General features: G+C 43.3%; 1 protein-coding gene across 1 annotated transcript; it reads right to left on the bottom strand.

Moving 5' to 3' along the window:
• Window positions 1-11,519: 11,519 nt before the first annotated feature.
• On the bottom strand, window positions 11,520-13,968 carry LOC121998047 (flavanone 3-dioxygenase 2-like). Its single transcript, XM_042552774.1, has 4 exons — window positions 13,632-13,968; window positions 13,300-13,547; window positions 12,787-13,111; window positions 11,520-12,695 (listed from the first exon to the last, which is right to left on the bottom strand). Exons 1-4 carry the CDS (start codon window positions 13,830-13,832, stop codon window positions 12,396-12,398), a joined length of 1,074 nt encoding a protein of 357 aa, XP_042408708.1. The 5' UTR covers window positions 13,833-13,968; the 3' UTR covers window positions 11,520-12,395.
• Window positions 13,969-14,183: the final 215 nt, after the last annotated feature.

Genomic DNA, 14,183 nt, shown 5'->3' with positions numbered 1-14,183 from the left:
GACGAGCCGACGTCTATAAACCCGCTGAGCAGAAGACCGTCGAGCTCCGACGTTAAAAATCGAGAGACGAGCCGACGTCTATAAACCCTCCGAGCGGAAGACCGTCGAGCTCTGACGTTAAAAATCGAGAGACGGGCCAGCGTCTATAAACCATCCGAGCAGAAGACCGTCGAGCTCAGACGGTAAAAATCTATGTTAAGAGGCGGGCAACCAGAGTCTATAACGCCGCCGGACGGGTAACGTTCTGTGTGATCTTCGGCTGTAAAGGCCGACCCATGATCGGGCCTGCCGATAAGGCTAGAATAAATGCAACGTGTGGCCGAGCGGATCCCTTATAAAATATACTTGGCGCAAGAAAATTAAGACCGAGGCAAAAGTTAAAGATTGGATGTTGGGCGAACAAACAAATAACAAAAGAAGAGAATTCATTTGCGCCGAACAGAGGAAAGACAGAATTTATAATAGTATTCGCCCCGAACGACCATCTTACATAAGACAGCAAACACTTTAAGAGAGTTCATAAACCCTTCATGCAATATCATCAAAATTAAAGAGAGAATCAGGGATGGAGCCCATCATGACCGCCAGATCTTCGGGGGGGATCGACAGCTCGGTCGGTATGTGGCCCTTGGTCTTCAGATATACGACTGCCACTTTGATCGCCTCCTCAAAAGTCAAGGACAGCTTGTCGCTGAACTTTTCGCCAAATTCATCCGAGCGGACGAATGCTTTGCGCACCTCCGCCGACCGACCGGGCTCCCCGTCTTGATATTCTTTAAAAGTAGCTTTAGAAGCGTCGAGGGCATCTTGAAGATCTTTCATAGCCCCTTCCGCTTTAGCCTGGTCGGCTGAACGGCCCTCCCGTTCGGCGGACAGTGAGGCGTCCAAATCCTTCACCCGCTGTTCTAGCCCCCGGTTCTCCACCTTCATCATATCCATGTCGTAGATGGCTTTGCGCTTCCGGGTGGTCGCGGTCTTTATCTCCTTGTCCCGTTGCTTGACCAAAGCTCAAGTCGAGCCACTTCGCTCGACAAGCCGGAGGACTTACCCCGTTCGGCTTCCAGCAACTTTTTGGCCTTCTCCAGGGCGGCCGTTGATTGTCTGCTTTCTCCCGAAGTTCTGAGCTTTTTTAGCTCGTCCTCCAGTTCAGCTAGGTAGTTGCTGATAGCAATCTGCTCCACCCAGTTCTGCAAATGGACGTGATCAGGTTAGAGGTTAAATCAAAGTAACCAGCAAGGTAAAGAATATACCCCGGTCGCCTGTTGCAAATTGCTGTCGCCTAGTTGACCGGGAGTCATAAGCGCGATACGGAGCCGAGCGTCCTCCCAAGCTTTGGCGAGGGGACCCGTGAGAGTGATCTGCTGCTCGGGAACAGTTGGCCGATCAGCAGCCGCTAAATATTCCTTAGAAGGAAGTCGCAAGACAGTTTTTATCGGCTGCGCGCCGCTCGGGACAACTTGAGGCGCAGCTGCTTTACCAGACGGCTCACCGCTTGAGGAAGGAAGGTCGTCCTATCGTCTAAGACGACGCATAGGCTGGGGAGGACTGGAGGGCGGTATCTTAGAGGTAGCCATGGGAGAGCCGAGCGATGTGGGGGTACTCTCTATGGAGACCGTCCCAGAGATCACTGGAGCTTCATCACCCCGCTCGGAACGCTGTTCATCAGACGGAGTCGGCTGAGAGACTTTCTCTAGCCGTTTGCGCTTCCGAGTTGCTAGGAGAGCTTCATCGGCAGAACGACCCTCCACTTCGACTTGAGCAGACGGTATATCGCCCGCAGCCTCGGTGGGAGAAGCAGAAGCGGCTAAGGCCTCAGAGACATTCTGAGTCCCCTCACCCTCTCCGGTGGCCGGGCCAGCTAAGACCAAGCCCCGTTCGACGACCTCCCTATTCTTGGCCGCCTCAATCTCAGCGGCTCTCAATTTCAGCCGCTCGGTAGCCTTGGCGCGCCACATGACTTCGGCTGCAGAAGCAAATAATAAATCAGTTAGAACAAAAGAAAAAGGACGATAAGAGTACTTACTCATGCTGCAAGGCAAGTCGGCTGGGACGGGGGACAGGCTGAATATGTACAGCACTCCCGGAAGGAGCAGCTTGTCGATGTGGTAGCGCTGGCGGACCAGCCGGTCGGCTGCATGAAGATAGGCCTGATCGCCCCTAAACTTACCGAGCTCCGGTTGTGCCAGCATCGCCGTCTGCCATTTGATACGGAAAGCCGGTGGCTCGGGGAAACGCATATAGAAAAAATGCTCCTTCCAGTGTTTGTTGGAACTCGGCATATTATCAAAAAGAACAAAACCTATCCTACATTGGAAAACGAAAGTACCCCACTCGGCTTGCTTAGGATAGTAGAAGTAGTGGAAAACTTTGGGATCCAAGGGGATGTCGTTCAGTCTAAAGAGAATTATCACCCCGCTCAGTAGCCTAATGGAGTTCGGAACTATCTGGCCGAGCGGGATGCGAAAGTAGTTGCACACTTGTAAGAAAAACTTATGAGGAGGAAAGCGCAACCCGGCTAAAAATTGGTCTCGAAAAAAGAGGACAGTGCCGGGCGGCGGTTCATGAGGCCGGTCGGCGGGGGTGGCTAATACTATGTGGTGGTCGGCAGGGATCTCATAGGTCCGAGCGAGGCGCAGTGTGTCCTCCTCGTCAAACCGGCTCTCCATGGTCGTGTACCAAAGACCAGGAGCGCCGGCGGTCGGCTGGGAAGTGCTAGTCATGGTCGAAAGTAAAAAAAGAAATGCGGGACAAAAAGAAAGGGAAATCAAGCAAGGAAGAAAGATGGAAAAACGACAAGGGTAGCTAATCGAAAGCATAAAGGAATGAGGAAGTGAAGAAAAGAAGGGCTTACGAGTAAAAGGTTGATCTAAATGGGTTGCGAGGTCGTCGGAGAGCTGAGAAACGGAGTCGCCGGAGCAGAAAGAAGCAGCAGGGTGTCGAGGTGCGATGAAGCAGGAATGCGGCGGAGAGAAGAAATCAGAAACTTTATAGCGTTGGCCTCTGATAGCCCTAGCCGTCGGATTCAGGTTGCAAAAAATGAAGCTATCATCAAACTGTTCATTTCAAATGGCGGCTGTCCCATCGGAGGTAACACCACCGCCATACGCTGACAAAAGCGAGATCGCCACGTGTCAGCAGGATACATGTCACATTTAATGAACGCCCCTTACTGCGCGCAGTGTATGTGCTGGGCAGTAAAGGGGAAGATTCGGTATGGATTCCAAGGGAATACAAGGCACGGGCAAGATACAGCCGAACGGGTGCAACGAAGAGGGTGAACCGAGCAGATGAGCATCCCTAAGCCCTGCCGAGCGGACTAGTGTAGCGGCTATTACTCAGTCAGATCGGCAGTCCAGTCAGTCGGACTTCGCCTCCTTCGACTAGACTTGAGGGGGAGGCAAGTGATCCAGCGGTAAGAACAGGGGCCCCATTTTGAGGAGTCAACGCCACGGGGAAGTCAAAGGGCCAGGTGGTCCATCGGAAAAGGAGGGATCGACCGGACGCTCGAGAGAAGGTCATGCCGATCGACCGACCGGAGAAGGGTGGCTGACCGACCGGATGGCCAACCGGTGTTTATCTGACGGCCAAAAGGCGCCTCGGTGGGAGTCGGGGTTCCGGCGCTCGATTGAACATGAACGAAGGGCCGAGCGGAAGTCACGCTCAACCGAAGACATAAGGTAGCATACTGCTAACAGTATCCACAAAGCACATGACCGAGAATCTCCCAATTAGACCACTATATATGTCCGACCGGACGTAAGGTGGAGGCTGTCCGGCCGGACGCCTCGGCATGGAGTAGGGAGAGAAGGACAAGGAACATCTTCTGACAGCTGTCATGCTCTATGACTAGGCCATACTCCAAATCTGGCGACAAGGTGTTCTGCTGTCCCATCGAAGACGTGTCTGGACTGTAGCAGTATGGTGTCAGGTAAGCTTTCTGACAAACACATACCGAGATATGTGCTGAGGACACGTATTTGCCTCAGTAGGTGTGCGTGAGCTCCTTCACCGCTCTATATAAGGAGCCTTATACTTCGCCGGAGGTACGCGTTCTGAGAGACTGGGAGCCACTTTCTTGTTGTCGAGCTTTGCCTGACTTGAGCGTCGGAGGGTCGCCACCGGGAATCCCTTCCCGGCCCGACTTCTGTGCAGGTTCGTCGGAGGATCATACGACCAGTTGAAGATCTACGTCAGCGACTTGGAGAGCGCCACGTGCCAGCGTCCGTTGATTCAGCTTTCGGACAGGATCAGATAGAGAGGGGGAGGGTAAATATCATTTGTTTTAAAAAACTTTTATTTTTTTTATCAAAGTAAGCAACATAATAGAAAAATAAAAGCAATGCAAGTGACTCGTTTGGTTACTTGATTCGGAGTCTATATCGACTCCTACTCCAAGATCGCAATCCTTGATCACATCATTAGACAATTCACTATAATCCTTCATTCCAAAACTTTCGAAAAGAAGCAATTTATACACTTAAAAAGAATGATAGTAACACACTACTATCTTCTTGTAAATGATGCAATCTAAAATATAAAGTATATCTACAAAGAATAGATATTGAAGTTCGTTGACACTTTTCAGTGTAACAGTTTGCACTTGAAGTTAAGGCGCCAAATAATAGAAGCATGAGTAGAGTGTAATAGAGGAATATGCAGATGTATTGTCAGCTTAGATCTCGAGGTTCTTTTATAAGCTATGTTCGATCGATTGAAAAATTATTCAGTCGATTGATCATCCTATTGGTCGACGGAACACACTCCCTTTCTTCTTTGTTGAGATCGAATCTTTACACAATTAATGATCATTTAATGATTGGTCGACTGATAAACTTGATCGGTCGACCGATCCTCTGGTTTTTCTTTTCTTGAAGATCTGATCTGATCGCCTATGCCTTCCTATTTAGGTTCGGTTGACTGATCCTTGGGTTCAGTTGACCAATCCACTTTGAATACCAAATGTGCTCCGCTCGACTAGAACTCTATGCTTAGTCAGCTAGATTTGATCGGTCGATCATTTTGTTCGGTCGACCGATCCCATCGATTTCTATAAAACAGAGTTAGTTCCATAAGTATAAAAATACTTCTGTAAAATAGAGTTAGCTCAATATAATAATGCATGAGTAAGAATATATAGTAAAACCTGTCTTGATCTCAACTTAGAGATTTTCTGATTTTTTCAATTGGATTAGCGACTTAGGTTTGCCCCTTCCCAGGACACGACCTCTTTATTGCTCTACCCTAGTTGTTTTCAACCTACCTGTCAAACATCGGGTCTTTCAGACCTATTTAGACTTTGACTCAACATCAGATCGGTTGACGAAGACTTTCTCTCAATATCAGGTCCTCCAGATTTATCGAATCCAACTGCCTGGTGTCAGGTCCTTAACCCACTTGGACTTTCATGATCTGCTAAGACTTCCCAGCCTATCTGTAACTAAAGCTTTCCTAATTGAATAAGCAGCTTGCACACTTAGTCAAATCATCGTATTACAACAAAACTTAACTTAAACCTTTGACAACATCAAAACTCAAGTTCGATTCTGGTGCATTTTGCACTAACAATCTCTCCTTTTTGATATTTGACAATCAATGTTCATAGTTAAGTTTAAAATATGCAAAGATAAATAAATAAATATTTTTCTTTAATTCTCCTCTTAAGTTTAATAACTCCCCCTGAATTTATATCATAATATCTCTACCCCTTTAACACACATAAAAAAAAAAAGAGAATTAACAACTAATAAGTTTAAAATATTTTAAGGGAAAACTAAGGTTTGAAGAAAAGAATTTTAAAAGGTTTGGTAACCAAAGTTTTTCAAACATAAGTTAGATTTAAAAATTTTCTAGGAAAAATACTGAACTAGAAGATGTAGTAAAAAAGACTTCACCAAGTTTGAATTAAGATTATTATAGTTCAAGAGAACAACTTGAAAATTTACATAGATAATCATATAAGTTTAGATTTTTTTTAATAATTAAAATTATAACGAAGTTTTGAATTTTATTAAATCATCTCACTATTTCTATGTTATGTGAGATGATTTTAAAGTTCAGTTTTATAGTTGAGTTAACATTAATGTAAAGTTAATAATTAAAAGTTTAGGTTAACATTTTAGTTAACTTCGTTAGATTGTAATTAGTTAAATATTTGGAATTTTATTAAAATTTGTTTTAAGTTAATTTTATTTGACTTGATTAGCTTCCATTTGATTTAGTATTTATTAATTTATTGTTTAGTTAACAAAATATTAAGTTTTAACCGTTTTGATTTTAATTATTATTTTAGTTTATTTAATTTTTAATTTTAAATTTTTATTATTTATTAATATTAAGATTAAAGTAATTTATTAATTGAATTAAGTGGTTTAATTTAATGTTAGTTTATTAATTTATTTGAGTAGTTAATTGTTAGATCGAGACGCACGTGAAAAGGGGGGGTGAATCATGTGATTTTAAAAAACTTTTATTTTTCTTTTTAAAAACTAAATATAAATGTAGCGAAATAACAAAAAAAAAACAAGAAAAAGAAAAATACATGTTCGATTTTACTTAGTTCGGAGCCTTCGGCGACCCCTACTTCAAGACTCAGGTCCGGTGAAACTATCGATGAATAATCCACTAATAACTTCTTTTGGAACCATCGAAAGAAGGGATAGAATACAATAAAAAATAGGACAAGTGTAATACACTACACTTTTCTTTTCTGTAGAAATTAATACAATATTTACTTTCGTTACCCAACACTTGTAGATGATCGGATCATATTAGTGTTGGTCGGCATCTCAGAGGCAATCGGACTCAGTAGTGTCGTAGTAGAGCAGTAGCGTAAAGTTGGAGCAGTCATAACGTTAAACAGACCAGTAGAAGCTTGTTATTGAAGTGTTGTGAATGTCTTGGTCGAATGCTTCTTTTATAAGGAATGGAATGCGTCTTCAACACCACTGAAGGCGCCTTCAACCACAAAACCTATCCTTTAAAATTCATCCCTTATTATCGTCAAGGCCTTCTGTGTTATCTGACTGAAGGTGTTTTCAATGCTCTCGAAGGTGCCTTCCATGAACAGTACTCAAGGTGCCTTCCATTGGCGTGAAGGTGCCTTGAGAACTGTTCACCTGAGATACTTTGTGCTCCTTTTGCCTTGCAAGATGTGTTAGTCCAACAAAAAAAAAAATCTAGCCTACAAAATAAAGTTAGCACAATAAGCATAGTATTGAATAGTAATTAGATCCTACCTCCTCGAGACTAGGATCTAGTTAGGGTGTCAATTTAGGTTTCTGAAATGGACCTAAATTGGATCGACGCCTACTGTCCCCTTAACCGAGATGCATCCTCACTGAGTCACTCTCCTCCAATGACTTACCTTCACTTACCAAGTGTCGAGTTACCTCTTTGATGTCCAATCTGATCCACCAGGTATTCCTGCTGATAAGAAAAGGTGAATGGGAAAATGAAGACCGACCACTAATTGGTCGAAAAAGAAAATAATATGGTTATCAAGAGGAAGGTGAGGACGATCGATTGGGGAAGGAAGACGAATAGGGTAAGTACGGGGGGATCCATATTGGGAATAGAGATAAGCTTGATTAGAGGCATCGAAGCTTAAGGAGGTAGAAGTATACTAAGGGGCGAAAGACTCCTGGGCCATTGTAGAACAAATCCTAGACATAAAGTGAACAACTTATTGGGGTGTCTGAGATTCGAACAAGAAGGAATGAAGAGCAAAGAAGATCGCCAGAGAAAATGGATGAAGGAAGATAGGTCGTCGAAGAAAAACGAACTCAAAAGGAGGAAGGACGAAGGGCAAAGAACTCACAACACCTAGGGTTTTATAAAAAGGAGAGTTTAATTGCCACCGTTAGATTGAAACGACATGATTAAGGAGGGTCATTGATTTGCAAAGGGGGATGTGCTTGACATGTAGTTGCATCATAAAAAGTGGGGAATGTCAGAAGACGTCATAGAAAATCAGTAGTGGTGTCATGTGACACTCATCTATAAATGGACATTTATGATAGACAGGATGAGCGACATATTTTTTTTAAAACAAAATGCTTTTTTGCAGGTTCTTGGTACTCCCTCCTTTTTAAATGGTCAATTATTAGTGAGAGTACAAATTACCGAGCAATCTTAGTGAGAGGTCAAAACGTATTAAAAATATAACTCAAGTCCAGTCAATTGTTTACATCTCCTTCGACTAAACTTGAAGGGGAGATTAGTGATACAGATTATAACGAACATATTTCAAAGATGACATGGTGGTCAAAGTTAAGGTAAGGTGAGGGTCGAAGTCATAGTAGGGGAGAGCCTCCCGGATGACTTTGTTGATCGCCTCGCGTTAAAATTCTAGGGTCCTACCCAAGTGGCTATCGAGTAGGATGCTCGAATAAAGCCGATCGGATGTAGAACAGGTCAGATATAAAGACTCTAGTATTTTATTACGAAAGTCAGGAAATAATGTAACTGATTAGTCGAGTAGTCAACTGATTACAAGGGAGCCTGACCAGGTGAAAATCTGACCAAGCTCTAAGTGCATAGGCCTTATAAAACTCTTAGCATAAGATCGGTCAGACGAAGGCCGATCGAATACAAGACTATCTGTGTACGCCCGGTCGGGTAAAGACTAGACTGGCGTAAGGACACTTGGCCTTATATAAGTCTTAGTATAAGAGTGGTCGGATAAAGGCCGATCGAACACAAAGCTGTCTGTGTACGTCCAGCCATGTAAAGACTGGGTGGGCATAAAGACACTTGGCCCTATAAAAGTCTTATCATAAGATCGGTCAAACGAAGGCCAATCGAACATAAGGCTGTTTGTATACACCCGTTCGGGTAGAGACCAGGCGGGTTTAAGGACACTTGGCCTTATAAAAGTCTTGGTATAAGATTGACCGGATGAAGGCTGATTGAATAAAAGATTATCTGTGTACGCCCGACCGAGTAAAGACCGGGTGTACGTAAAGACACTTGGCCTTATAAAAGTCTTAGTATAAGAGTGGTCGGATGAAGGCCGATCGAATACAAGGTTGTCTGTATACACTCGGTCGAATAGAGACCAAGCGAGTTTAAGGACACTTGACCTTATAAAAGTCTTAGTATAAGATTGGTCGGATGAAGACCAATTGAATACAAGGTTGTCTGTATACACACGGTCGGGTAAAGACCGGGCGGGTTTAAGGATATATACTTGGCCTTATAAAGTTTTTAGTATAAGGTGGGTTGGATAGAGGCCAATCGAGCATAAGGATAGCTGTGTACGCTTGACTGGGCAAAGATCGGACGAGCTTAAAGGCACTTATCCTTAGGAAACTCTACATATTCACTCAGTCGAGCATAGGTCTACCAATTTTAAGTTACCTAATGTCACATTGTCATAAAAATAAAGCTCTAATATATATAATGTTTCATATGACTTCTTGATTGAAACTTTGATATACCATCGGCACTATATTAGTCTCTAAATAGATCTTTGTAGTACTTAACATATGACATGGCAAATTAAGACAATAGCCAGCAATACGGCTGGTCTTATGGCCCGACCGAGATACTATGACAAAATACAATGACAAGCAAAACGACCGGCCTTGCGGATCAGCTGAGATATATTCAGCAGATAAACAACCGACAACATTTTAACAGTCTGGCATAATTATCGGGGAATATTTCTTTGGAAGCTCCTCCAGAGTCTATCTGGTTTCCTATTGGTGATTCATCTATAACGACATCTTCCTCCAACAACTTTAGAAAAGGTTTAAGTTATAAACGACAAAAGAGGTACATATGTAGGTACAAAAAAGATTCCTCGGAAGCTCTTCCAGGAACTACCTAATAAACTCTGACGCATGAAGCTATCTTATGGTTACGGATATCGTGAGAGGTGGTATAAAAAGGGGTTCCTCTCCATTGGTAAGGTACGTAATTTTCGCATATGAAACCTTCATTCATACATCCACTACTGTTCTTCTTCCTCAAGACTGACTTGAGCTTCGGAGGGCCTTGACAGGAATCCCTTCCCTGGTCTTTGGTCACTAATTCTTCGTTGAATCGTCTAATTGTCAGTAGGATTGTTGAGGAGCTTCATCTCAGATCGGAGAGTCAACTATCCATCAACAAACCATTCACCTGAGCTAACGCGCCATCTCCTCAGCCTCCCGACATGATCATTCAGTAATAAAATCATCTCTAATAAATTCATTTTCTAATTGATTATACATCCAAGTTTGTTCATAGACACTGTCATATAATGAGAATACAATTTCATACAGTTTGTTACAAAGTATATAAGTTGTTAACTATTCAATTGAGAATAAAAATATAATTTGTAAAACCATACATTAAACTTAGAATATATATCAACCTAAATAATAAATAAACGATGTTTAAAATTATTTAGATGTAAATAAATTATACCTAAAAATGAGTAGGGTAGTGAGAGAAAAACAACAAATGAAGTATACCTGAAAAATCTGAGCTAAAATTAATAACAAACAATAACAAGATAATATAATTTTTACGATAGGACTAAGCTACAAGTTGCCACAACGATAGAACTAAGCTAGCGGTAAAACTCATAACATCAACAAAATAGTTAATGAATATCAAAGCCCTAGTCGATTTGATCCGACACAGCCACTAGCAAGCGGCTAGCACAGCCGCTAGCACGCTGCTAGTGGCCAGCACAATTGCGTGATGGCACACCAGCACAGCTACATGTCGGCACAACCAACAACCGCATGCTAGCACAACCACTAGCCGTATGCTGGCACAACTGTCAGACTAGCGGCCGGCACAGCCACCAGCTGTGTGCTAGCGACTGGTACAACCACCAGCGCGCGGCTGGCAAATGACATAGCCTCTAACATGTGGCTTGCTGACGGCATAGCCGCTAGCACGTGGCTAGCGGCTAGTATAGCCTCGGGAAGAGGGAGAAAGGGGGAGAGAGAAGGGGGGGATTTATCGAAGAATTGCCGGAGTCGGAGGAGATTAGGGAGATTTTCCGCGCGCGTGTAAAGAGGAAGATTGCGACTGGGAATCCTAATAATCGGGATTATTGACGGAATCACTATTCCATTGATAAAACATTATACTACCAACAGAATATATATTCCGTCGATAATATCCATATTTTTTAAACATGTATGTGAATTTTTGACGGACAAATATTTTCATCGGTAAATACCGGTGAACAGATATTTTCATCAGTAACTTTCCGGTAATCCAGATTTTTTTTTAGTATATGTTTATTTGATATTTTTAGTCAAAAATACTATGTATAATTTGAATTATATAAATATAATTATATAAATACGGTCATTGTAACTCTAAATCATCTAATTCTAATAAAGAGTTTGTGAAGTGGGTACACTGTCGAACCCAATTTATTGTCGTCTTCTCTTCTCTCAATCGTTCTTCCTCTTCGTTTTTTATTGGACGATTCTTCTCGTCAGTGGCGACACAATCTCAACGCATTGCTCCTTGTTGGAATAAAAAAACAACATATGAAAGAAGAAACAAGAAAATTTGAACTTCTGTCTAAAATCATTTTTTTGTTTCATATTTTCATTCATAAAAACTAATATAGGCTAATTACATCATCCAAATAAACCACTAACTCCACAATTAATGTAAATACATTGACTATAGACTATTTATCTTTATCCATTATTATCACTAATTATTATCTCATTATTCTACAAACTACCATCTCATCAACCCACTAATTCTCAGCAATCCATTAATTCCAGAAGCCGTATCCTCTGGACCGAACACCTGTAATATACAAGTATAGTCAATGGGATCCAAGTCGGATTTTTTGGATCACTTTTACAGTCCAGAGGATGTTCCTTTACATATATTGATAGGAATATATAATCCCCACTTGTAAAAAAGATGGAGATCATGTATCTTTACCAATACATAAAAAAGGAACATCTTCTGAATCGCAAAAAATCGATCAAGAGGATCTCTTCTCATGAGATCCTATCTATTAGCAACTCCTGGTCAAGAGTGGAACAGAAGTTGCTAATTCCATATTAATTTATCAACATACTAATACCATGTCGGCATCCTACATAATCCAGTCCCGAACCCGAATAGGTTGAGCTCCGGATCAGGGCCGATTGAACACCCCGGAAGTCGAACGGCCGAGCAAGTGGCCTGCCATGGAGGAAGCATGTCTGAATCGGGAGGCGGAGCCCGAATGTTGTGACTACTTCTTTCGGGCATACCTCGCGCGCGCGCGGCTCGCAGGGGTTCCGGCCGGACCATCGTGCTCTTTCCGTCTACAAAATTTGCCAACCAAATTACCTAAAAAAAATTTGGCGAGCGAAGTAGATCCGAAATCGATGCTTCTTGGCCTCCATGATTTGACAACTTCAACACACACACCACGTGGACTATGATTGATTCCCGCCGGAGGAGGAGGAGGCTTGATTCTCTGACTCGAGCGAGGAAGCGTTTTTGAAGAGCTCCAAACAGTGCTCATCATCCAGGTTTCTACTCCAAAACCTGTCGTAGTACTCTTCGTAGGTGTAGTTCTTATACATGGCTCGCCCTGCCTCGCTAAGGAGCTTTTCAGGTGGGCTGATGAGCACGCGATTGGAAGGGCAAAGGAAGGATGCCACCGACATCCGGTCTTTGTTGGCGTTCACGATCGCACGGTGCCAAACGCTCTTGTACCTTCCATTACTCAACGCCTGCGCGCATTAATTCGATCGATACACTGCGAATCAATTAAATCATACACAGACACAGAAGATCAACCGGAGAGGAAGATCGAATACGTACCTGTAATTGGTCGCCGATGTTGATGATGAAGGAATGGGGATGAGAACCGACGGCGATCCACTTGTCGTCTTTGCGAATCTGCAGACCATCCACGGTATGGTCCTGGAGAAGAATGGTGAGGGCGTTGGGGTCGGTGTGGGCTTGGAGACCGTAGGTGAGATCTGGAGCTGGGCACTTTGGATAGTAGTTTATAGCCATATGTTGCTCTTGCTCCCCCAAAACCTTCACCATGTACTCCTCCTCCAGTCCCAAACTAAGCGATATCAATCCCAGCAGTCGAAATCCAAGTCCTCGCACTTCCTTGCAGTAATCGCTCACCACTTCCCTGATCCCACCAATTAAAAACCATATAATTAATTAAGAAGATTAAAAAATACTTCAAACATTTGGCTTCTGGCGTCAGAAGTAGGAAAAAAATAAAAGAGGGTGACGTGTGCGCATACGTCACACATATGATTATCGCTTAATATTTTATTAAAAGAAAAATAATTAAAGATAATTATATTGACCGACTTGAAGGACGACGGATTGGAAGGCCACTCGGGCGTGAAATCTTCAAGGGGATAGCAATGGAGTCGAAGGTAGTCCCTCCAGTTTCGCACCGTCTCCTTCCTGATGTTGAAGCTCGTCGAGAGCCTTATCTTCTTCGCCGGATCGTCGGAGTAGAGCTTCGCCTTCTCCTCCGCCGGCAGCTGGAAGAACTCCTGCGCCACTTCCATCATCAGCCGCATCGACTTATTCCCCACTCCATGATTCACCACCTAGTTAATCAATGGATTATAGCTGTTCGTTGCTTGATTCAATTGATTGTGGAGCTGTAATGCGATCGATTAGTGCGCGAGTACCTGGAAGAATCCGTAATGCGTGCAGGCGTCGGCGATTTGGGCCACGATCTGATGCTGGTCCGGCGAGCCGAGGTCGACGGTGGGTATGGCGGCGTCGCTGATAACCTCGTGGAGGCGCGGACGCTGGGACTCGGGCCGGACGTAGCTCGCCGGCAAGGAACGGAGTTTGCGGGAGATGGTGGAGAGCAGTTGATCCGCCATCCGCAATGACACGGTGCAGGGAAAAGGAGAAAATTATGGAGGAGAATGTTATGCCATCTGATGGCGTTTACTGGATACTAGCCGCGTTTTTAAAGAGCAGGCGGCGGTAAACATGACGACACGTCGAGGCCCCCCTTTGATTGGGCCAGATCAGCTGATTTAATTTTTTAATCCATCGGAAGATGGTCCATAATATAATTATAATTCAATTATAATCATAATTTAATGGTTGATAATTTCTTTTTAAATTTATTTTTTCATCCCGATTATAATTTAGATTAAGATGGATAATCAAAGACGACCTCTCGCTCGATGCCCGGTAGCCCAGCCATGCGCCCATCATCCAAATTA

The sequence above is a fragment of the Zingiber officinale genome, chromosome 6A (genome assembly GCF_018446385.1).
Source record: "Zingiber officinale cultivar Zhangliang chromosome 6A, Zo_v1.1, whole genome shotgun sequence".
NCBI classification, from domain to species: Eukaryota; Viridiplantae; Streptophyta; class Magnoliopsida; order Zingiberales; family Zingiberaceae; genus Zingiber; species Zingiber officinale.
Note: the sequence above shows the minus strand (reverse complement) of the source record. Positions and strands in the feature narration are given on the sequence as shown.

Excerpts from the sequence above, each read along its gene's own strand:
- LOC121998047 (XM_042552774.1), bottom strand. The coding sequence starts at position 13,832 with ATGGCGGATCAACTGCTCTCCACCATCTCCCGCAAACTCCGTTCCTTG. Across the intron at positions 13,548-13,631 it reads CGCATTACGGATTCTTCCAG|GTGGTGAATCATGGAGTGGG; the intron begins GTACTCGCGCAC and ends TTGATTAACTAG. Across the intron at positions 12,696-12,786 it reads ACATCGGCGACCAATTACAG|GCGTTGAGTAATGGAAGGTA; the intron begins GTACGTATTCGA and ends TAATGCGCGCAG.